Source organism: Manduca sexta, chromosome 23 (assembly GCF_014839805.1).
Source record: "Manduca sexta isolate Smith_Timp_Sample1 chromosome 23, JHU_Msex_v1.0, whole genome shotgun sequence".
Classification (NCBI taxonomy): Eukaryota; Metazoa; Arthropoda; class Insecta; order Lepidoptera; family Sphingidae; genus Manduca; species Manduca sexta.
The window spans coordinates 3,536,767-3,560,467 of NC_051137.1; the positions used below are offsets into that span (position 1 = coordinate 3,536,767).

Below are 23,701 nucleotides of genomic sequence, written 5' to 3' on the forward strand. Positions count from 1 at the left end.
CCACAGTACACTATATGTTAAAACACGCCATAGTGGCCCGCGTAAGTGTGTCGTGTTCCGGAATCAGCCTGTGTATATCCAGCTCCAACAGGCCGGTATAATTGTGTCCTCTATCGAGGAGTAATCATCTATCATCAATCGACATACTATTAGATCCCACTTTACGCACCATCAGGTATAGTGGAGTCAATTTTTCGTATAAAAAAAAACGTTAAAAGGATTGTTCTCCTTTTAAACCTTAAATTAATTACAACTGTCTTAACAAGTCTAAGTAAACCTAGTCAAAGAACAGAAACAGGTATAAAAGCAATCTTTATAATATTACGCGTACTTATATTTACTTATTATGTACAATATATAACATAGACATAGTATTAAGTATTCACAAAAGACTCTCGCATAAACTTAATTTTACAAGCACTAACCCAAGTAGTTAATGAACATATAAATTAACGCACCCAGAGACTTAATTTACTGCTCGCTATTTATCTACCAGGTATCCGTGAAGATATACATTTCAACCGTAAGCCGGCCGTAATAAAATCCTTTACCTTGCCGACCTACTTCACGAATTAAATAAAATTAAATGAAAGAAAAACAGAAAAGACAACTTACGAAAGGTATGTGTGGGCTAGGGATTTCTATCAGTTAGTTTTGAAAAGTTTAAATTCTACAAAACAAAACAAACAAAACACACATCACATACTTACCCTGAAAGGGTACGCAAAGGCGCACCCAGGGCACCCAAATTTCGCCAAGTGTGTTCCGTCCCATGATGTGATAGGGGGCCAGCCTATCGCCATATCGGGCACAAATTCCAGACTCCGGACTGATACTGAGCAGAAAAACCCAAATATTCGAACCCAGGACCTCATAGTGCTGCTATACCACGCATGCAGTAGAACTACGTTACCGAAGCATTCGAAAGTAATACTAGGAGCAACAACAGAACTCCAACAGCGGCAGTATTTTATCGTTTATGGGTCATTTTGATATTGTACTAATAAATTAAAGTACAATGTTTTAGGAACTTTTGTAGTGTGGAATTATTACCACGTGGGAGACGCAGCAAGCAACACTTAGTGTCTTATAATGACGATTGCAGTTCAAACCGTACAGATTTATCTTAAATTGAATTTATTACTATATTTAATTTAATTAATGTGTACATGTGTAATTTTACCCTTTACTTATTTAATGTGTAACTATTTTCTGTTTTTTAAATAAAATATTTAAATAAACAGTCAAGGTACTTTCGTTAAGACCAGATACTTAGATTCATAATATTAAGATTGTAAAGGATTGTCTCGTCACGAAATATAAAGAAATCTATTTAATTATTATGGAGTTCTTAAAAGAGATAGCACTAAATCCCTTTAATATATCAATAGAATACATAATAATTTCTTATGTTTACGCGAATTTTAGACATTGAAATAAAAATTAAAACATCAGGAGAAAATTATAATATAAAGAACCGCGATAAAATCCGAAAAATAGTTTCATTTCAATAAAAAACCTAAAAAACTACAAGAATTCCTTCTCTTCATAAATTTTTCATTGAAATTACCGCTTTGTTCCAAATTTTAAAAATTCTCACAAATCTCAATTCACTGTATTCACTTATTTCATACGCCAAAACTCCTTTGAATTCTCGAAGAACGTTATCGTGATTCGTGACTGAAGCATGAATAGGGAATGCATGAAGGCTGCATGAAACACAAATAATGGGCAAAGGAAACACCGCGTACAGAGTTTACAAGCTGCTGATAGCCAAATAGCAGCGAACACGCAATCCTTATTATTAAGGGGTGCATATTCGTATGCAGATAATTTAAAGGATGGGTCTCGTATTGATTTCCAAAAAGTATAAACACGTAATGTTCTGACAAATCAAACTGATGCTAAAATGCTTAGTTTTAGGATATATTTTATATCCGCCCGAATAGCGACCACTGTACATATGGTGTTGAAACCCTCCATAACAGCTCACGTAAGTGTGTCGCATTTCGGGATCTGCCTGTGTATATCCTGTTCCAACAGGCCGGGATACTTGTGGCGATTCCAGAGGGATAATCATCTTTCGTCAGTCAACATTCTATTGGACCCCATTCCTCGTACCATCAGGTACAGTGGGGTGGCGTTGCCGTGCTTCTACAAAAAAACAAAACAAAGTATTTAGTATGCATGTGTGAAAAAGTTAATGTAACCACAGTGGCGAAGGGTGAATTTTTTCAAAAGGTAATCTGAAGCAGAAGAAAATTGCCTTAGTTAACATATTGCGGTCAATTTAACAGAAAACAAAAACTAACGCAAAAGTAAATGAACCTAAAAGGGAAGCTGATAGGAATCGGCTTGTATGGAAGTTTCGCCACTAGTAAACCAATACATATAGAAAATACAGCCAGTAATTATCATTTTATAGTTAATAAAACTATCTTAATAGGAACAATTTCGAGTCTTGAGATTGCGTTTGGTAATGTCATATCTGCGTCTTGATTACATGAAATATCATTGTGATCTCAAAGATAATATTTCGTTATGTAAATTTTAATTGCTATTCTCTCGTGTTAGCTAGAGGTCCTACTTCCTATACCATCTCATGTAACATTTTGTGGGTATTTATAGCAGTATTTGGAACTAAGTCAGAGGGGTTAATGGTTTGAGAGACAGGCGGTGAGTCGTAAAAACTAAGAAAAATCCTTTCAGCAACTTGTTTGGAGAAATGTCTTGCGTTGACTCCATTGGCACAAAATTAGATAAGGTAAGATAAGATTCATCTGTGTTAACTGATCCAGAAATCACAAATGGGGAGTTAAAATAACCCTCAAGAAAAAAGTACTATTAAACTACGATTACACTATAAATACTTATTTCATATCTTTAGACTATAATAATTGCAACAGAATATTTTCACAAACAACAAACACTTCGCCTTAATCCATTTAATCGTGTTCAGTCTCAACTTCATAATAACTTTATATTGCATTGGAAGTTTCAACTGCTGTAGGCATTGTCTACTAACTATTGTTACTAGTCTGTTAATTACACTGTTTCTAGTTAGTTTGTTTTTATGGTGTAATATTTGTGCGTATTCTGCATGCAAGAGAGACATCCAGTCAGTTATGAGAATACATGAATAGTTATGAAATAATTTTGTTTATAGCATAGATCTTCAACTTTAACTATTGGGTCATGGATTGGCTTTAGATCATATTTTCATTCACAAAGACGCGCCCTATTTCTTTCCCTAATCTTTTAATGTGCATGAGCAACATAAGTACACACATACTACGATGTATAGCGTTGCGGAAATTTACGATCACGATTATCGATAAGTATTTTCTAAGCAAGCGTGCTCCACCGTAGACCACATCATCACTTATCACCAGGCGAGATAGTGGTCAAACACAAGCCTATACGCTATAAAAAATGTCAACTTTCCGCGCAACGCTCTAACGGTGATGGGGCGCGTCTTCATGGATGAAATGATCTATACACTAAAATAGTACGTCAAGTATCATTTTGGTCCTTTAATGCGTATGAATTTATAAAGATGGTACGCAAAATTAAGCGTTAAGTATTTGTATCTATAGCATATTATATATCCCATGATTACAATATACAAGCCATAAATCTTACAGCAAATTAATTATAATTTTAAATTCTAAATAGACTGGCAATTCATACATAAACCGTACCTCCAACGCATTTAGATATATTTGTTAGTTACTCTAGAACTAAAGAACAAAGTCTGTTGCAATTTCATTAATGAAACGCAAACGTATATAAATAAGTTTATTTTTAACACCATAGTGGTCGCTCGTAAATACAATCAACGTCACGAACAACAGTAAATACTCGCAAACCTAAACGCGGTAGGTTGAAATTTAGAAAGTTATTTTACTCAAAACCAAATAAATTCGAGTAATGTCTGACTTACGTACGTACGTACGTGATGTTTGTATGTTGACGTTTCTATGTTGTTCTAGTGTTTGTGTTGTGTTAAATTCCTTCTGGAATTTTTTTAGCAAATAACCGGAAGTTCTACTTATAATTTAACTTATAATGGTTACCATTAGTACCAATATATTAACTACATTATTGACGAAGATAAATTAATTGATATTTGGTATATTATATCTAATTACAGTTACAACAGAATCATACCATGGAATTATACTAAATGTACACACCTTTTAGACTTTGCACCATCTAAATGTTGCCTGGTAAAAAATGCCTTTGGAATTAAGTCCACTTTTATACTCTGTATATAAAGTGTAATAAATTAATACCACAGACAAATATATTTTTTTTTTTTTTTTTTTTTTATTTCGAAACTTAGCGGCGACATGCTAGTTCAGAGTAGAACGAAATGCGGAAAACGGATATACGCAGGTTCAAAACCTAAGGGCACACACCTCTCATTTTATAAAGTTATGTGTCAATTATTTGTGAATTAACGCTTGCTTTAACGGTGAAAGAAAACATAGTAAGGAAATCTGCTGCCGAAGCTGAGAAATTCGGTATAGGAATTTTGAGGGTATGTGAAGTCTGTACATCATTTCTGACGCAGTATCGCAGGCAAAGACGTAGGTGACTCTAATACATAACTGACTAACAGCCGTTTTCAATAAACGATCCAGATCTTAATCTTCAATCCGATTCCGAATGAACCAATCAAAATGAATCATTTGCGAGCATGTCTAAAGAAACATTGTTCTGATTGGTCCATTTTTAAGATAGATCGAAAAAACGATGAGGTCGTTTATTGGAAATGGCGGTAAATCATCATATCGGGAAAACAGTAATTTTAAGGAAACCTTACCTCCGATAATAATACAGCTACATTACCCGATTGCAAAGTATTAAATTAAGTGAAGTAGAAAGCAATGTATCGCTCCTACGAATCCACATCAGATTAGGCGTTTCCAGTGGCCCGCCATTTGCATATCGCGTTTATAAAGGAGGTAATAAGGTTGTGTAGAAATATACAAGAGTCCATGGGTTGGAAAGGAACATTTTTCCTGGAACATGTCGTGCTGTACTTAAAATTGCATGTTCGTTATAGTATGTACTTTATAAAATAGGCGATGGAACATGACTATTATGGAGTGAAATTTTTGATCAGCTAAACTCATAAACTAAAATTGTCTGATTCCAACAAGCCGGCATAATTGTGTCGATTGCTGAGGGTTAATCATCTCTCGTCAGTCGATATTTTATTGAACCCCACTCTATTTACCATCAGGTGGAATGATGCCACTTTACCATGCTCCTCTAAAAATGTAAGTACAATACATAAAATTAGCAGTTAACCAGAATTCTTATATTATATACAGTGGACTTTGAGAAGATTATCATACAATATTTTGGGCTAATGCGACGGTTACTCAATCTATCACGAAATAACAACACCAATGTAAAATACTTCATATTCTATCCATATCGCGATTCGTGCGTTTTTCATGCGCATATTAGCATATTTCTAGTAAATATTTTGTTTTGTAGTAATACCTAAGGACGCTGTGACATCTTATCACACGAACGTTCCAAATTTGACAACGGCTTATTACCAAATCTAATTACTTTTGGAGCACAAATTTGGTCCTGATGCACGATCTATATCTATACTGTTTAATGTCTTTGCATTTAACGTACTAGCGAATGTTCCGATAAATTGTTCGGATACCAACCGGCGAATTCCACCATTGTATAATGCTGCAAGTTGAAGTTCCATTTCCATTATCTGAATAGACATTTCTACGATGTGCAAGCAATATTCTTCAATTGCGTTGTAGGTTTCGCTTGCGGTATTTCCAGATGCATTTGAATTTAAGGGCCAGAAACGCAACAAACATTCCTCTGAATTGTGGTTATTTGTAAGCAACAAAAGCTTGAATTATTTGCCTCTTCTAAAAATACGTTTACAAATGTCTATGGTGAATTTGTCATTATTAACAACATTTCTGTTATGAGAATATTGTTTTCATTTTGTTCAACCGTTAGATCTTTGAAAATCTTCGTTCCTTGAAAATTTGGTTCGAATATCAGCGAGGTCACGAAACGAATTTATTTTAGTTTATTTTTATAAATCAGTGAGAGACTTGATGTACTACTTTTTGCGATAGAATTGTGTTACATTCCTTAGAAAATTAGATTTTGAGAAAATGTCTGAACCACGACCTGCAACGAACAAAATATTATGTTACTTACGATTGAAGATTAACGACATAGAAATATTTCTTTCCTTTTTTTAATGTTCATTTAATTATAGCCCTAAAAATATATCCTACAGTTCAAAAGCTATTTTAATAGTGAGTGCCTACACGGTTGGGCACAGCTAGAAATAATGGCGACCGCAAACGCTTTTGACATCAGTAACTGCAGAGGTTCTAACATTCGTACTTGACGGATGCACGTTGGAAACATTTGGTCCGATGTAAATGTCCCGTCCTATTTCACATTTACGTATAGATAGTGGACATAAAGGTCTGTTCACACAGCAGATCAAGAGGGTCTAATTTGAAAAACGAATATCTTACGTCAGTCCGAAACGAAGAAACGACGAACTTCGGATTTAACTTTACTACCAACTTACTTCGGATCCGTCACCGTTCTGTAGCTTACTTTAATGGTAGGATCAATTTCCAGTATTTTTTTTTTTTTTTTGGAGTAAGCAATGGAACTTTATTCTTATAGATAGTTTTAAAAAGGGATGACGCCCTATAAATTCTTACAAATTCCATGTCTGAAATATTGCAATGAACGGATCGGATCCGTCGTTGAAACTGTCATCGGATCCAAACACTTTGTAGTAACAAAACGTGCGATTCGTCATCTGAAACTACGGCTTTCGTTTTTCGAAGTCTAACTCCGAGCAGTGATGGGACCGGGCGTGTCAGGTTCAAAATATTAATGTATCAATTTAGTAAATGAACTATAAAAAGATAGTCAAATTTTATAAATGATAGTTCTATGTAATAGTTAATTAGGGTGAAGTGCTGTTGACTTTACTACAGTGATTGAGATTTCCAGTATAATCGTTTCTATATCAGATTTTTATTTATAATATTATGTTGTAAATCATTATCATCAGCTGACCTACTGGTTCTATCTATGCTATAACCAAGAAGGCTAAATAATATTATTATGTAACATAAACTTTTAAGATGTCTTTTTTCTAAAACTATTTTAAACCCTTGTCTGAACAATCTACTTTTTTCTTTGCTAGTTTTTTCGGAACAAGCTTAGTTAAGATCTTTTATAAAATCCTTCGGAATAATAACTAGCTATCTTTTTCTATCTGAAAATGTACAGATACGAAGTACTTTTAAATTGGAAAAATTCTCAGAAGCCGCAAACGTAAAACGTCGGCTTGAAAATAGTTTTAATGGGGCAGGTTACTTCTCTACGGTCAGTTAATATTACGAGACGTCAAGCGTGTAGAAGGAGGCTTCTAACTTTTTATATATTTTTAATTTAATCTCAAAAACTCACAGGAAATAAAAATTATTATCGCGTTAACAAAAGAAATAAATTATGGAAAAAATAAGTAAATTTTTTAGTAAATTCTAATTTCGATATTAAAAATGAGTTTGATATTTTATTGAGTTATATGAGAGAGGATTAACTGTCCAATAACAATGGTGTTAAAAACAACCTCTAGAAAGGTTGAAATAGAATACAAACTCACGTTGCATCCCATCATATTCAAAGATATTTTTCCAATTGGAAAACAACTGCACATCATATAAAGCGTTCTAATAAAAAATACATTTTCCCAGACCAGTGCAAAAACACCTATAACGTATTAGAGCGGTAAACAAATCTATAATGTATACAAAAGATGTATTTCCGAGATCTTGAATTGCAACTGAGTATTACGTGAATATTTGTAGATTAGTAATCTTCATTTAGTAATAAGTATTTTTTCATTGTCTGTAAAGGTCAAATTTACTATGAATTTTGTTCAAATTATAACTTTGCATACGGCCAAGGCAAAGTGACCCTACTGCAAGTGGTAATAAGTGATGTGTAGACCAGATAGTGTTGACTGATGAGAGATGTTTATCTCTCGCCAATCAGTGCGTTAATGCTGGCCTGTTTGAACCGGATATACACAGGCTGATCCCGGAGGACGACACACTTACGTGGGTCACTCGAGGTTTACATATTATATGTAGTTGATACCCACGGATAAAAGTTTTTTACCACCAACGTTTGTGCTGTAGCATCTCTTATGACTTTCACTTTAGCTGTTAGTTTTAGTATTATAGTTCATAAAGTCATTGTCTAGTATACTGCTTTGAGTAGGTCTGATATACCAATTTACAATGCAGCACCAGTCACTGGAGCCACCAGTTAGAGTTATATATTGTTAAGCACAGATACAACAAGGTATAACTCGCAAAAAATGTGTACTTATATTACTAAAACAGGGGGAGAAAATTATAACATAAAAAACCGTGATAAAATCCGAAAACTCGTTTTATTTCAATGCACATTCGTGCAGACATACTAAATCATTATATTTATATTACTGTAACCAGTGTACGAATTATTTTATTCAGTTTATCTCTCGTAACAAACACAGTCCATATAAAGTATAAAGTGTTTTCTAAAGATATTTTACGCCAAGATTATCACAATAAATGTTATCTGTTATCCTCAGATGGCTATTACGTCGCCGAGGCAGGTGAGAGCTTACCTCTAACAAGAACAAATGGTCTGAATCGGGTTCAATACTTTATCTACAATTGAATTGCTGTATAACATAAATTTTTACTCGAGATATGAAATATTTTTAAGTTTCGACATTCGAAAGGCCGCGGCTTCTGGAAAATGATAAGTAGTCATTAAAATCTCAGGCAATTAATACGATCAGTAAAGTAAAAACCTCTGCAAGTTATAGTATGAGGTGGAACTAATCTAAACAACGATAAGTTTAAACAAAATAAAACCGGGGCCATCGAAGCAGATGTTTTATTTTACTGGTCATGCAATAAAAGAGACTGAAATCAGTAAAGAACAGTCGCAAGACTTATCAGTGTGACGGTGTTTCACAATCAATTGGTAAGACATTCGTTATTTTTAGGTACTACGCTTTTATCGCTGAAATTTGAAATTTTTGATGGTTTTCCAGTTTTCTCTATCGTTTGATAATCGAATGTTGAATTTAAATTAAACTCTTTCAAGCCGCCTTCAGTGCTTTCATCTTTATTAGAAATTTTATAAATATTTTTTTTATGTATTTGCTCAGCATAATATCCCTTCTCCGTGATATTTTTATTCCGACTCTACATTATTCGTTCCACATTAATCTTCTTACAGACTTCTAGTATCCTCTTAACTTTCAACGCAACCTCGAAGAATGGGAAAGTTTAATGTTTACAATAGTCTTTATACTACATACAATGATAGATAAGATTCAACTCAATACAAGATGTGCACTATAGGTCCCCTGGCTCCCAAACTAGGTTTAACTTGAGTCAATGTTCCTTTGAGGATAAGTTTAGAAGTGTATTATAAGCTGATTAATTATAGTATTATTATCTTTTTTGTATTGCTTTGAATGTCGAGACGAGCTTGCCGTTCGCCTGATGGTAAGCGATACGACCGCCCATAAACAGTAGAAACAACATCTAACACCTTGAATTACAAGTTATTTTTGGGTATTCCACTGCGCTCGCCATCCTGAGACATGAGATGCTAAGTCTCATTATGTCCAGTAGTTACCCTGGCTACAATGTCCTTCAAACCGGAACACGATCTACTCAACAATGACTATGAACACTGGTGAGGATCGCGACATATTAGCCTTTTATTTCCCCCTACCTGCCAACCCGTGCTGGCTATTTTTTACCTTATGCCTTGTATTCCTTAAGGACTTTATACCTAATTTAAAATGTCCGTAGTTATATAAGTGATCTTAAGTGGTATTCAGAAATAATAATAATTATTGTTATAAATTGTTTTGAAACCAAACCGTTGTTCGCCTACGTGATAAATAAAGTATTTTATTCCATTTATTTATAATGGTGAAGGGTGGAATGTTCTGAAAGGGAGCCCGACACAACATAAAAGTACTAATATGTATAATGCAATATGTAGATCGTTGTTATGATAATAAGATTTTATATAAATTATGCAAAGGAAGCCAACAGGAATCGAGTTATATACGCTTCGCCACTGCTACTTAATTAATACTACTTTACATTCTTTAGATACGAAATCATTTGTTAAGACTATATGAAATAAATTTTAATTGTATAATCCATCATTTTTATTGAAATACGTTATAAGTTTCCATTATCCTGAAGGTGCTACAAATCATGCGCAAACTAGATTACAGTCAAATTAAAATTTGATTTATGATGATCGTTTTTACTTTAATTGGATATTTTTAAGATTTTTTCAGACAGGCCTTTTTCATTATGCATTTACCTTCATCCATTTATATGTGTCACACGTGTCCCAACGAATTAAATTATAATACACACACAACATCACGCATTTATCCCTGAAGGGGTATGCAGAGGCACAACCAGGGCGGTCCCATGATGTGATAGGGGGCGAGCCTATCGCCAAATCAGGCACAAATTCCAGACCGGAGCTGATACTGAATAGAAAAATCCAAATATCACTTTGCCCGACCCGGGGTTCGAACCCAGGACCTCAGAGCGCTGTCGTACCGCGCATGCAGTACAACTACGCCACCGAGGCAATCTTAAAATATAATCACACGTAATAATCATCCAGATGACAAACACATGATGCATAACTTCATCACTCACTACCATCTATCTATGAGGTGTAATCAAGAATAATGCGTGCTAATAAATCGTGGTTCGCTAGGCATTAAAACGAATAATTGTGGTGGGGTTATACGGTCTCCTATATTATCATTATGGAAGTCTTAATATTTTTAGTGGTATTTAATTACCCACGTAAGTGTGTCACATTCAGGGATCAGTCTGTGTATCCAGTTTCAATCATGCCGGCATAATTGTGTCGACTGGCGATGGATAAGCATCCCTCGTTGCAAAAAAATTGCTGTCTTACTAGAAAACATTTTCCGTAAACAGCATATACAATGATATCGTTATAGTCAGTAAAGTAATTTGAATATCGATACGTGGAGTGGTTTTCAACGGTAATTATTCTGAAAAGTAATTATTGGACGCCACGAAAGCCCTCGGAATCGATGAAAGGCGCCGATAATAGGCAATTAACAGATGAATACGAATAAAAATGATAAAAAAAATTGTTCGAAGTGAATAATTTGATCTACAAAAACGATTAAATGTAATCGTCAAACACATTTATTTTATAATTCATATTTCTGTTATTATCTAAAGTAAGAATTTTTATTATATTATTCAATTTGCAATATTATTTATGAGATAATTTTAATATCATAAGTTTGTTTAACTAAGGCAAGAAACAATTAATAGCTTTGTAATAAGTGTTATAGCTAACTAACTTTGGCCTGCGGCTTTGCCCGTGTGAGAAGATTTTCCGAGATAAATAACCTAAAGCATTCAGAAATAATGTAGCTTCTTATAAGTGTCTTTTTTTTATAAATCAGTACAGTATTTCTTGAAATTAACGCGTTCAAAAAAACTGTTCAGCTTTATAATAATAGTTTAACCATAATTTTAAATTGTAAAATATTGTATGGTTCTGCACTACGGTCGTCATTCTGGGACATCAAATGTAAGTGTCCTGGATCCGTAATTACCCTAGCTACAATGCCTAAACAGGAAGTCAACAGTACATATTGTACTATTTCTCAGTTGAAATATAAAAGATTTTGTACCTACCTAGATCGAGTCTCGTACAGGAGAGAATACTAAAAAACGAATGGATTCCTTGGATTTAATTCTAAATGGAGATAGGTCACCATTGTAACAAAATCGATAGAATAAGCCGCAGGGACATTGATGCACTGAGGTAAAGGAACAATTGATGACTTAATTAATTTTAAAATCTTAGTAAAATATAAAGCGCAACAAATCACTACAAGTTATAAAATTTAATAATAAATGAACACATTATAGCACCAAAATAAAAAATGGATTGTGGACCATGTTAGATACCGGGATATGTTCGGTCACACTACCTTAGTTACACTTATACCTACCCAGCATAGAAAGCATGAACTTATGACATATTATGTAAGTTTAGATAATATTAGATAAGTAATAATTAAAACTATCTGAATATCACATAATATTTTATAAGATTAACATGTTCAATATTTTATTTCACACACACACACACACACACACACACACACGCACTCACGTCTCACGTCTTTTATCCCCGAAGGAATAGGCAGGATCGCAACTGGTGCATCTGTCTGTTATTCTGTCATTCTGTCCAATGATGGGGCGAGCCAATCGCTATATCAGGCACAAATTCTAGATTTCACTTTGCCTGACCCGGAGATCGAACCCGGGACCTTAGCATTGCAGTAGTACCGTAAATAACTTCGCCCCGAGGAAACTATTATTTCATAATCTTCATAATGTAGTTATAACATTTCCATAATCGTTGATGTCTCATTACCTCCCGGCGACCATCCAAAGCCAAGGTTCGTAACCCGTTAGTGGTAGCCCTCAGCATGGTCGCTTAATTTTCAAAGGTTGCGAATGCCTAAAGCGCTCATCCAAAAATCCGGTGTGTTGTATAAGTCGACCCTTGCCAGGCTAACAAACGTAGGGTCATGTGAAAAATAAAGCATAAAGTTTATTAGTATTAGAGATTACATCCTAACCATTAAAATATTAATAAATAACAATAAATTTGTCAGTTACAAATGATACCCTTTTCCCGATTAATTTCGAGTAACCGCGAACAAAAGGGAAATTAGGGCGAGCCATTAGTTGATTTGATGCTTTCCGCTAGTCATCGCGGTTCAGGATAACCAAAAAATGTATTTAATTTGAAAGGATGCTCTTTATATCCAATTTGTATGGGTTTCCGGGTATTGGTTTAACCATTTAGGGGCGAATTGCGAGTAAAAATGAATGATGTATAGAATTTTTGTATACGAACAATATGAGCAGTTTTGGTAATGACGTTGAATCTATATCCTATACCTATATATATAAAAATAATACCTATTTCCATTGGTCACGCCATCATGCGTGAACGGTTGGACCGATCTCACTATTTTTTTTTGTTGTATTTGTTATTGTCAGGAAAAGATTCTTGTGAAAGAAAAAAATCAAAAAAATGCGCGGAAAAATAGAAAATTTAAGAAAACTAAACGACAATATTAATTTTACATAACTGTCAGTGGTCTGAAATAACTGTCAGCGATCGACAGAATGTGCGCATGCATACAAAGTTAAGAAAGGACGTCTGTCGGGTCAGCTAGTGTTATTATAAAAAATACGTCAGTGGCGAAAGGTCTGTTTAAACGGATTCATTATCATTGTGTTAACAATTTTATAAGGTGAAAACATTAGATATATTAAATATATATTTTTATAAAACAAATAAAAATATATAATTTATTTTAACCTAAATGTTCATCTTTCATTTGATCGATTTATTTTATTTCAAAAGCGATTTTCGAGTCTGTGGTTGTTCGTTATGTGTGACATTTTAATACTAAGTGGGTGGTACCTGGTATAGTAAAAAAAGACGAAACATCATATGCATGAGCTGACAAAATTATCATCCTATATTTTACAATGTATAGTAATATAATGTTGGTAGCAGCTTCCGTTAATCACTTTTCCCGGGAAATGAGGGTTGCTGTATACTTTTTTCGGATACAAAATACATATCGACGCTTAAAAGACAATAATCTAAGCGACAAATATACCTAAAATGAGTTATATTATACAAATTTGAAATCGCCAGTGTTTTCTGGTTAGATACTTGATAATTTTGCTAAATTGCACATTTTGTTTTAGGTAAAATTGTATAAATATTCAATCAACATATTTTCTTAAATTACCGGGCGCTTAAGTATTTTTACCTGTATAATAAATATTATATTATTTTGTCCTTAGATATTTTTACCTGATTACATTTAATTTTGATGATGTGGCATAAATAATTATACTTGATTTATTTAATGGTTATATTGGTCACTACGATATTACCAGTTAATAACAAAGGTAATATCGCCGCTTACGAAATACCTAATGGTTTAAAAGTGTCGCTTGGATATGCGCGTAGTCGTTCACGACACTGGTAGGAGGCCAGTCAGGTATACAGTGTCGCTTAGAGATGATATTGGTCTGGTGTTTCTATATTTTTGCATCGAATTTTCTGTTATAGTGAATATTTTTATTAAATACGTCTATTATTATAATTTTACGACAACATTTCTGTGCCATTACGCTTATTGTGAAAAGGTACTCTAAAATATCTTCTATAGCCGATCTACGTATGTGTTATGTGACTAAAATTATAACTAATAGGTCGGGAAAAAGTCTTTTCGCATTTCAGATGAAACTCAAGACTTACTTCACAGTTTATTTACATTTAATTACAATTTATATGTTCGATGAGTTACTGCCATCTTTTAGGAAGTGTCATGATCTTATTGCTGTAAAAATATTGGGACTTCTGATAAAAAAAATGCCTGACGAGACTGAAATCTAGATGTGCAAGGTCAGGGCTATATGATGGATGTAAGTATTAAAACTTCCCAGCCCAACTCTCTTTATTTTTTCTGAGTGACTAAATATGTGTTTGATCTAGCGTTATCTTGATATAATACCACACCCTTTGTATTGATCAATTCCGGCCGCTTTCTCTCAACTTCGTGCTTTGATCTCATTAGTTGTTGACAGTAGAGATGCGAGTCGATGGTGTTGCTCGGCAGTGCGTGGTGAAAGCTCATGATGAACATTGTCCTTTCAATCCCACCAAAAACACACCATCACCTTATTGCGAGTTAAGTTAATAGTTAAAGTTGGTTAGAAGTATAAAATTTTATACAGGAACTAGATCGTGGCACTTTTTAAAATATGGTAGAAAATCATCGAACAAAATGGTACAAATATACTATAATTAAATGTAAATAAAGAAAGAAGAATAATTCTTGAGTTTTCATATAAAATGCAAAGAAACGTTTAGCCAACTTAACATTTGAATAAAAGAAGGTTGTTATGTAACTAGAACAATATATTTCAAATAATTTTCTTGATTTCTTAATCAAAATGTTCATAATCATAAAAATTTGCCTCTCATTTTATACATCACTGTTTGGAACAAGGAAATCTAAAGTGAATGGTCGTAAATTTATATTTTTCCATAATCACGTAGACCATTAATTTACGTGTAGGTAGTTTTATTCGATTTATTAAAATGATTAGGTGTCATTATATGATTTTCCCTTACTCTGGATTTAAAAATATATGATTTGCCTATTCGGTAAATCGTAAGGTGATTAATTAGACCATTTTACCTGTTTGTAAAAAAAGCGGCGATAGCCTAGTTGGTTGTGGAACGGTCTGCCGAGACGAATGTCCACAGGTTCAAATCCCAAGGGCACACACCTCTGATTTTTCTACCTTCTTTCTTTACCACCACATCAGTCGGGGTGAGATGCCCCCAGTGAGTCGGGGTGAAGATGCCCCCAGTGAGTCGGGGTGAAGATGCCCCCAGTGGCACTAGCAAGCTACAATTAGCATCGAAGAAGACTTTCGACCTCCGGTCTCCAGGGGGGAGTGATGTGGCGGTACAATCGATGCATACACCGCCATCTTGTCAACATCGCCGGAACTGCAAGAGGATCGATGCAGTAACGCAACTACAGTGATATCACACAGCAATAACGATAGATGGCGACGTCGATCCTGAATCACGCTTGCACAATTTGAGCGATGCGTTGCATATATACCATCTCCGAATAGGAGCCGTCAGAGGAGCCGCGGCCGGTCAGGCGCAACATCTGCCTGACTGGGAATCTTCCCCTTCCATAGAGGAACGTAACCATCTGTTCCTCTACAGTGGCGTCTACCTTTACGCCGCTACAGTGGTGACCCTGACGCTGAACAGCATCGCACCGTCATCAACGAGACCAGCCGCATCTGCATCACCGTCGCTTCGCACCGCATCGCCATCTGCCACTTCCTTCCCCAGCCAGTCAACACTTTGCACAGCCAGCCAGCACTGTCCAGCCATTAAGGTTACCACATGCTGCATGCTGCCAATGCAAGCCTGGTACCTTCGCCACTCCTGCACGGACTTCAGCTCCAACGTCACGGCACAACTGCGCTACAGCCGGACCATCTTCGGACAGCATTCGCCGGTTGTCGCGGTATAGCCACGTGACGCACCGAACTCATCGCGGTGGACGCAACATCGATTCCGACTCACTGGAATCGTACTCTCAGCTTCGCTTCAAAGGAGCTGACTACCGCGCACAGCCCTGACTCACTAGGGCCAATTGCGCACCGTTCCGACTCACTGGGACCACACCCCCGACTCACTGGGGGCATTTCACCCCGACTCACTGGGGCATCTTCATCCCGACTCACTGGGACATCTACACCCCAACGCACTGGGGCATCTACTCTCTGGCACCGACATGCTATACGCTTAGCATCGAAGACTCGACTGAAGACCTGAAGACTTTCGACCTCCGGTCTCCGGGGGGGAGTGATGTGGCGGTACAGTTAGTGCATATACCGCCATCTTGTCAACATCGCCGGAACTGCAAGAGGATCGATGCAGTGACGCAACTACAGTGATATCACACAGCAATCACGATAGATGGCGACGTCGATCCTGAATTACGCTTGCACAATTTGAGCGACGTGTAGAATATACACCCCCTCCGAATAGGAACTGTCGGAGGGGCCGCGGCCGGTCAGGCGCAACATCTGCCTGACTGGAAATCTTCCCCTTCTATAGAGGAACGCAACCATCTGTTCCTCTACAGTGGCGTCTACCTTTACGCCGCTAAACACTTACCTACATGTTTAGATCTTACCAGTTTACAAAACAAGTGGTGCGCCTCGGCAATCTTTCCTTGCTAATAACAATAATGTCATCTTTATGGTGATTAGGTCTAAATACAACCAGCAATACAATAAAATATTGTAATATTATTTCTGAGTAGCGAGTAGCACATTGTATTTAGTTGTATTACGTATGTAGGTAAATGAAATTGTTTTGAGGTGAATGACCTAATGAACTTGCGTGGCTAAATCGTAATGTATGTACATCATGTTCTAAAATTGTTAAAGTAAAAAATAATTCCTGCGGCTAAACCATTAATTGTAATTTGATAATTTTTGGTACTTATACGTACTACTAACGTCATACTCGGTATGTGGTTTCATTTAATGTCGCTATGTCGTCACCACCCTGTATAATACAGGGCTGATATTATTATTTATTATTATTACCTGTTTGTAAATTTAATTATATAACATTGGGCCACTAACCTATAACTTCTGAGGCTAATAATTCAACTAAAAAAAGAATAACATTTGATTCTCCTAAAACAGTCACAATAATTTAGTATAGCAAATAAATTAAGTAATTGTTATGATTTCTTAAAATTGGTCTACTGAAAACTTTGCTAAATGTAGCTTAGATATAAATACCTTTCAAGCGTTGATATAAATCCAAGACATAACCTGCGCCAAATTACGTTCGAATCGGTATCGCAATTTCTGCGTATACATACATACAACATAGATGTATATAGACTATCGTATTTATTTAATAAGTATTTAGTTAAAAGTTAAACGGCTGGATATTTTTGACACTGTTTACGAACAAATTAGTAATAATAATAATAATAATATCAGCACTGTATTATATACTTGCCCACTGCTGAGCACGAGCCTCCTCTACTACTGAGAGGGATTAAGCCTTAGTCCACCACGCTGGCCTAGTACGGATTGGTAGACTTCACACACCTTTGAAATTCCTATAGAGAACTTCTCAGATGTGCAGGTTTCCTCACGATGTTTTCCTTCACCGTTAAAGCGAACGATAAATCCACAAAGAATACACACATGATTTTTTAGAAAAGTCAGAGGTGTGTGCCCTTGGGATTTGAACCTGCGGACATTCGTCTCGGCAGTCCGTTCCACACCCAACTAGGCTATCGCAGCTCTCAACAAATTAGTAATACCTAAAATTACAATAACGCAAGCGACAGATTTATTTTTCCTCATTAAATATAGAAATACACAAAGGGCAAAATAACCTACTCCTGAATAAATAATTTAACCATTATTGAATTGTATATACAATCGAGTTTATTCAAATAAAGCCGAATAAATTACATTACGTATCTCGTAAGGCTTGCCGAAAGCAGTTTCCTTTATAAAACGCTGCATCTCATTTACAGTGACTGAACAGGTGGATATTGAACAATGATTCGATTCAGTGTGAAATAAGTGACATTTACGCGTAACAATGGACAAAAACACGGCCGCGTCGGCCCAGGGCGAGTGCGGGCAAGTGAACCCATATCGAGATGAGATCCCCAGCGATCTGTCGTTCGAGGAGCTGAGGAATAAATTCGACACTAGCGCCACGCACCAGATGGTGCGGCGCGAGATCGCGTCGAAACCATCGACGCACGGCAGCGCCACACGACAGGTGGTCAGCGGCAAAATCTTCAAGAAGTGCAAGAGCGCCACGTTTCAGATAGATGGCGCCACTTATACTATCGGTGAGTTTCTGTTCATTTAGTTCGGTTTTCCACCGGTTTGGCAGCGATGGCGTTGTATTGACTAAATAAGCGGTGAATATTTAGTCGTTTTTGCATACATTTTCTGCTGGAAACTGTGTTTATATCTACTTGAAATTTTGTTATATTTAGTAGTGGTATTAGGGACACAAATACTATAAATTATAGTTTATAGCAATAACAAATATATATATATATATATATATATATATATATATATATATATATATATATATATATATATATATATATATATATTATCTCCTTAAATAATTTCAAATATATTGAGCCTGTTTCATAAAATGGTGACGAATAAAAACGTTGTAATTAAACGTAGTGGAACTTGGCACAGATCTGAAAAAACATTGTTTAAATTTATCTTTTTAAATTTTTGCATATGCATCAGGTTCTTTGTTTAAAAAATTATCGTATATCACAGCCTCGTTTTATTATTTTACTTCTACTTTTTTAGTTGCATTTTGTATTCATTATTATTATTTCTTCTTAGTTCTCAATTAAAATTTTCGAAACGCCTCAATACACAGGGACTCTAACTCCAAATTACATCAATCGGGATTCGAAGTTCGATAATTATCAATGGCTAAATTATCTTCACAAGCACAATATAAATCACAAGTACTAAATCGCCGTGACGATATGCACCAATGAATAATCGTATTATTTTTGAGTGTTTCAAATTTACGAACATTATTTATAGCTGATAGATACTCAATATGCCGGTATTATTACATTCTATTTCAGACGAATGTGTCGTTGGGTGGAGATAAAATTATAGCCTGTTATATTTCGTCGTAGGATTGAAAATGTTTTATCAATCACATATATATGGATATGGGATATGGGATCATGGATATGGGACGTCACGCATTGAATTCTGTATTAGCAACTTATTTTTTTATGTTTTTGAATAGACTAGTTAATTGTTCTTTTGATTTTAAACGTAGCCTTTTGAATAAATAATAAAACACCGTCAAAAACTTTCAATAAGTTTAATTTGCATTGCATTAGATTTAACACCATAACATATTAGTTTTAGAGTCTTTTATTGCCCAGCTACAATGTTTAAAATACTAGAAAACCCTTCGTGTAAACAATATTTTAACAAGTAAACGATCTAAGGTTTGGAATAATGAACTAGTCAGCGCAATATTTGCTACCGTAACAACAATATTGTAAGACGATACGGTGATTGTCTGGTTCAAGAGTGCACTGCACTCATTGATATATAAAAATTAATAAAATTTTGTAATGTTCTAATCGATTCAGGCATTCTAATCTAAGGAATGCTTTGATACCTATAAGTAAAAGACACAAAAATCCCCTAATTACCTAGACGGGTATCAAAGATTTCTTTTCATTACAACATCTGTAATTGCAAAGAGACGCATATTATGACAGAGACGGTAGGGCCCCCTGACTATACCTAAATATTTCTAACGCAAACCGAGAAACAAGAATACATAGTAGATAGAAGAACTAGATACGATCGAATGTTCATAAAAAAGTTATTATGATATGGTTGAAATAGAATAATGGAATTTTAAAGTTGCAAATCCTTAGCCTACTTGAATGGAAACAATTGACTGTGTTCTCCGTTTATATAGTTTTTTAATGTTTTTAATCTGCTATATCAAGCATGATCAAGAATTTTACATTATTGCTTAGACGTCGAGAGAAGAAAGAGAATTAATTTTTTTCAAATTATTAGTGGTCGGACTTTATTTTATTTTAAAATAAATGCACTTACAGTTTTAATATCAAGATAATATACAATCTTCTTAATACAATTTCAAATTCTGTCTCTTAAAGCCGTATCAACCATTTCAGTTCCAAACTTAAACCCAGATATTCTTGAACCATCCCGAGACATTCCCCTTATTGATACCAGAAGCGAAAGGTAAAATTTTTCGTAAAGGTACCCGACACAATTATAGGTACGTATATGCGTAAATTCGGCCTCCAAATCGTTTACATAAATTATAGAAGAGAGGCCAGCAGGAGTCTTCTACCTTCGCCACATACATACATTTACATTATTTTTTCCAATGTAAACTCTATTTCAGCCAGGAAGCCCAACATTTTACCAACAATTTATACCGTTTAAAAGGAAAAAAGCGTGGTATTTTCCCGGTACGGATATCTGGCGCAATGATATAGCAAATCGCTGCTGTAGGCTGAACGGCGGCGCGGCACGCGAACCCCGGCTTACCGCAGCTGATCCAATTAATGTTCAGCGTACTGCATTATTGAAAGTTTGTTGTGGATAAATAGTGTAAATGTCGTGTTGTTTTAATTGGATTAAACATTTTGTATGTATACAAATTATTGTAATAATATTTTTGTGATTTCTCTGTGGATAATGAAAAATAAATATGTATTTTTGTTGGTTACGTAAATCATTTAATATATCTAGTGTTTTTGAATCGTTGTAACACCGAAGCAGCGCTTAATTCTGGTGGTAGGATATTTTATATCCACCCGGATAGCGAACACCGCACACAAGGTAAAACCCGCCATAGTGGCCCACGTTAGTGTGTCACGTTCAAATTCTTTATGTGTCCGGTTCAAAAGGCCGACATAATTGTGTCGACTATCAAGGGGTAAATATCTAGATCCGGAATAAATTAATATGTACCTATATATTTTATAAAATTTTGTTATTTAGAGTTTAAAATTTAACTAGGTTATAAAGCTTCTTTAGGCGAGTTGGTTCTGAACAGATACTGTTTTGCCATCGAATAGTCATGTGCAAGTGTTATTGGGGTATTTTTAATATAAGCACTGCAAAATGTCCCTACTACACTTAATGGTAAGTATAGTGGGGTCTAGTAGAATGTCTACTGACGAGAGATGATTACCTCTTGGCAGTCGATACAATTATGCCGGCAATAATTATTGGAACTGGATACACATAGTCTGATCTCGAAACGCGACAAACTTTGGCCACTATGTCGGTGCGTGGGCACTATTTTAACACACTTAAATTATTAACAAAAATACATTTCTACAACAATTAACAAGTTCCTAATTGTAATTAAGCTCATATCGTACCGCGACACGCTAGGCATTCGCAGTCATGCGGACTAAGCTTCTTGACGTCTGTATCTAGGTCTTAATTAACGCCTAGACACCTCGAGTGAAGGAATCAAATTAAGATCTCGTAAAGTCTCTGGAGTATAGACACGAGGATTATTCGTTTCTAGATTTGTTTTATTTATAAATTGTCCTCAATAAGGGCAAATTCAAAAGTCAAATTATAAATTATGTTTTCAAAGAAATGGTAATCAAAAAACTACTTTTTATAAGCCTCTAATAAGTTTATTAACGAATTTATAAGTGAAATAGTTAATGACGTGTATGCCCAAAGCAATTTTTGACAGCATTAATTAAAAGAAAATAATTTCCTTCCCTGAAAGTATTTTATCACGGCAATGATTTTGCATCTGATTACATGAATGTGAATTAAGGATAGAAATCATATGACTCGTCATTCAGAAATTTGCTAGCCTGCGTTGGCTTTGAAAAACTACTAATTATTATAACATAATCAAATAAATAATATGTATATTTTTATACAAATTAGCTTATTGCAAGCTCTTTTAAATCTTCATAAATCTACCACCACTTCGGAAGATTGTATTGCTATGAAGAAACGCCTCAAGAAACTCCCTTGAAGCAACGTGATCTCTCAACATAATAAAATATTACAAAATATTAAAGCACCAACATCAACAAAATATTTTCATACAAAAATATCACCCAATGCCAATATTTCTCGTCATTATCCGTTGATTTTTCAAAATTATTTTTTGATACAAACCATGTCCAGATAATTTGGAACATAACAGAAAAGGAATCGGTTAAGACATTTGAGCCATTCACAAGTGATGCTCTTACATACATGTGGCAACTGGCTTTTATTTATTTAAACCATTATGATAGTATAATCATTAAAAGCGGCGATAACCAAGGTGGCTGTGGAACAGACTGCCGAATGTTTGAAAGTTCAAATCTCAATTCACACCTCTGACTTTTCTAAAAAATATTTGTGTATTCTTTGTGAATTATCGCTTGCTTTAAGGCTGAAGGAAAACATTGTGAGGAAACCTACATACCTGATAAGTTCTTTATAAGAATTTTGAGGGTGTGTGAAGTCTACTAATCCGCACTAGGCCAGCGTGCTGGATTAAGGCCTAATGCCTCCAGTAGCAGAGGAGGCCCATGCACAGCAGATGGACAGTATATAATACAAGGTCGATATTATTAAATATAATATAATAAACACAATAAGAATAAACTCTTCCGTCAGCTACAAAAAAAAATTGGCTACCCTATCGCAAAATTAATTCGATTAACTTTTAAAATGAGCCCATAAAAATCTTGGCAAACTGTACTTTTTTAACAACTAATTTTGTATAGACGGAATTTATCCAAATTTCTGAGTAAGGAGAGTTGGCAAACTTTTTTTACTACAAAAGGCCCTTTCTTATGTTTCGAAGTAGCAACTTCTAACTGCTGACATAATGGTCCTGTTGCGATAAATTTTTTCAACAACTCATTAGAAGATCAAAAGACGCTGTTGAACATTGTTTTTTAACCGCTTAAATGTGGGCGCAGATGGTATATTTCAGTGGTTCTCAAAAATTCTAAGTCTGAAAGCAAAATGTTGTTTAATAGACAAGTTTGACGCGATGACATTTCAACCACTAAATGTATTTTTTTAATTATTATTGGTGCTCACAAACTTTTACATACACATGAGTATTAAGTGTGTATCCGATCTCATACTAAGAAATAAATATTCTGTCGTTAGTATCAGTAGATATTGAAAAGAGCAACACTTCTTCTTTCATAGAAACTGCTTCCCGGACTAGTGGCTGGTGGCTGGTCGTAAAAGGTGAAGGAAAACATCGTGAGGAAACCTACATACCTGAGAAGTTCTCTACGGGAATTTCGAGGGTGTGTAAAGTCTACCAATCCGCACTAGGCCAGCGT

At 35.1% G+C, this 23,701-nt stretch overlaps 1 protein-coding gene across 2 annotated transcripts in view; it reads left to right on the forward strand.

The window, feature by feature from the left end:
• Positions 1-23,701, forward strand: part of LOC115448112 (calcium/calmodulin-dependent 3',5'-cyclic nucleotide phosphodiesterase 1) — a 302,717-nt gene that overhangs the window by 60,789 nt on the left and 218,227 nt on the right. For both annotated transcript variants that reach the window (XM_037441797.1, XM_037441799.1), the window contains exon 2: positions 18,341-18,667. In XM_037441797.1, the coding sequence (XP_037297694.1) occupies positions 18,409-18,667 (259 nt within the window). In that variant the 5' untranslated portion in view covers positions 18,341-18,408. The remainder of the gene's footprint in view (positions 1-18,340; positions 18,668-23,701) is intronic.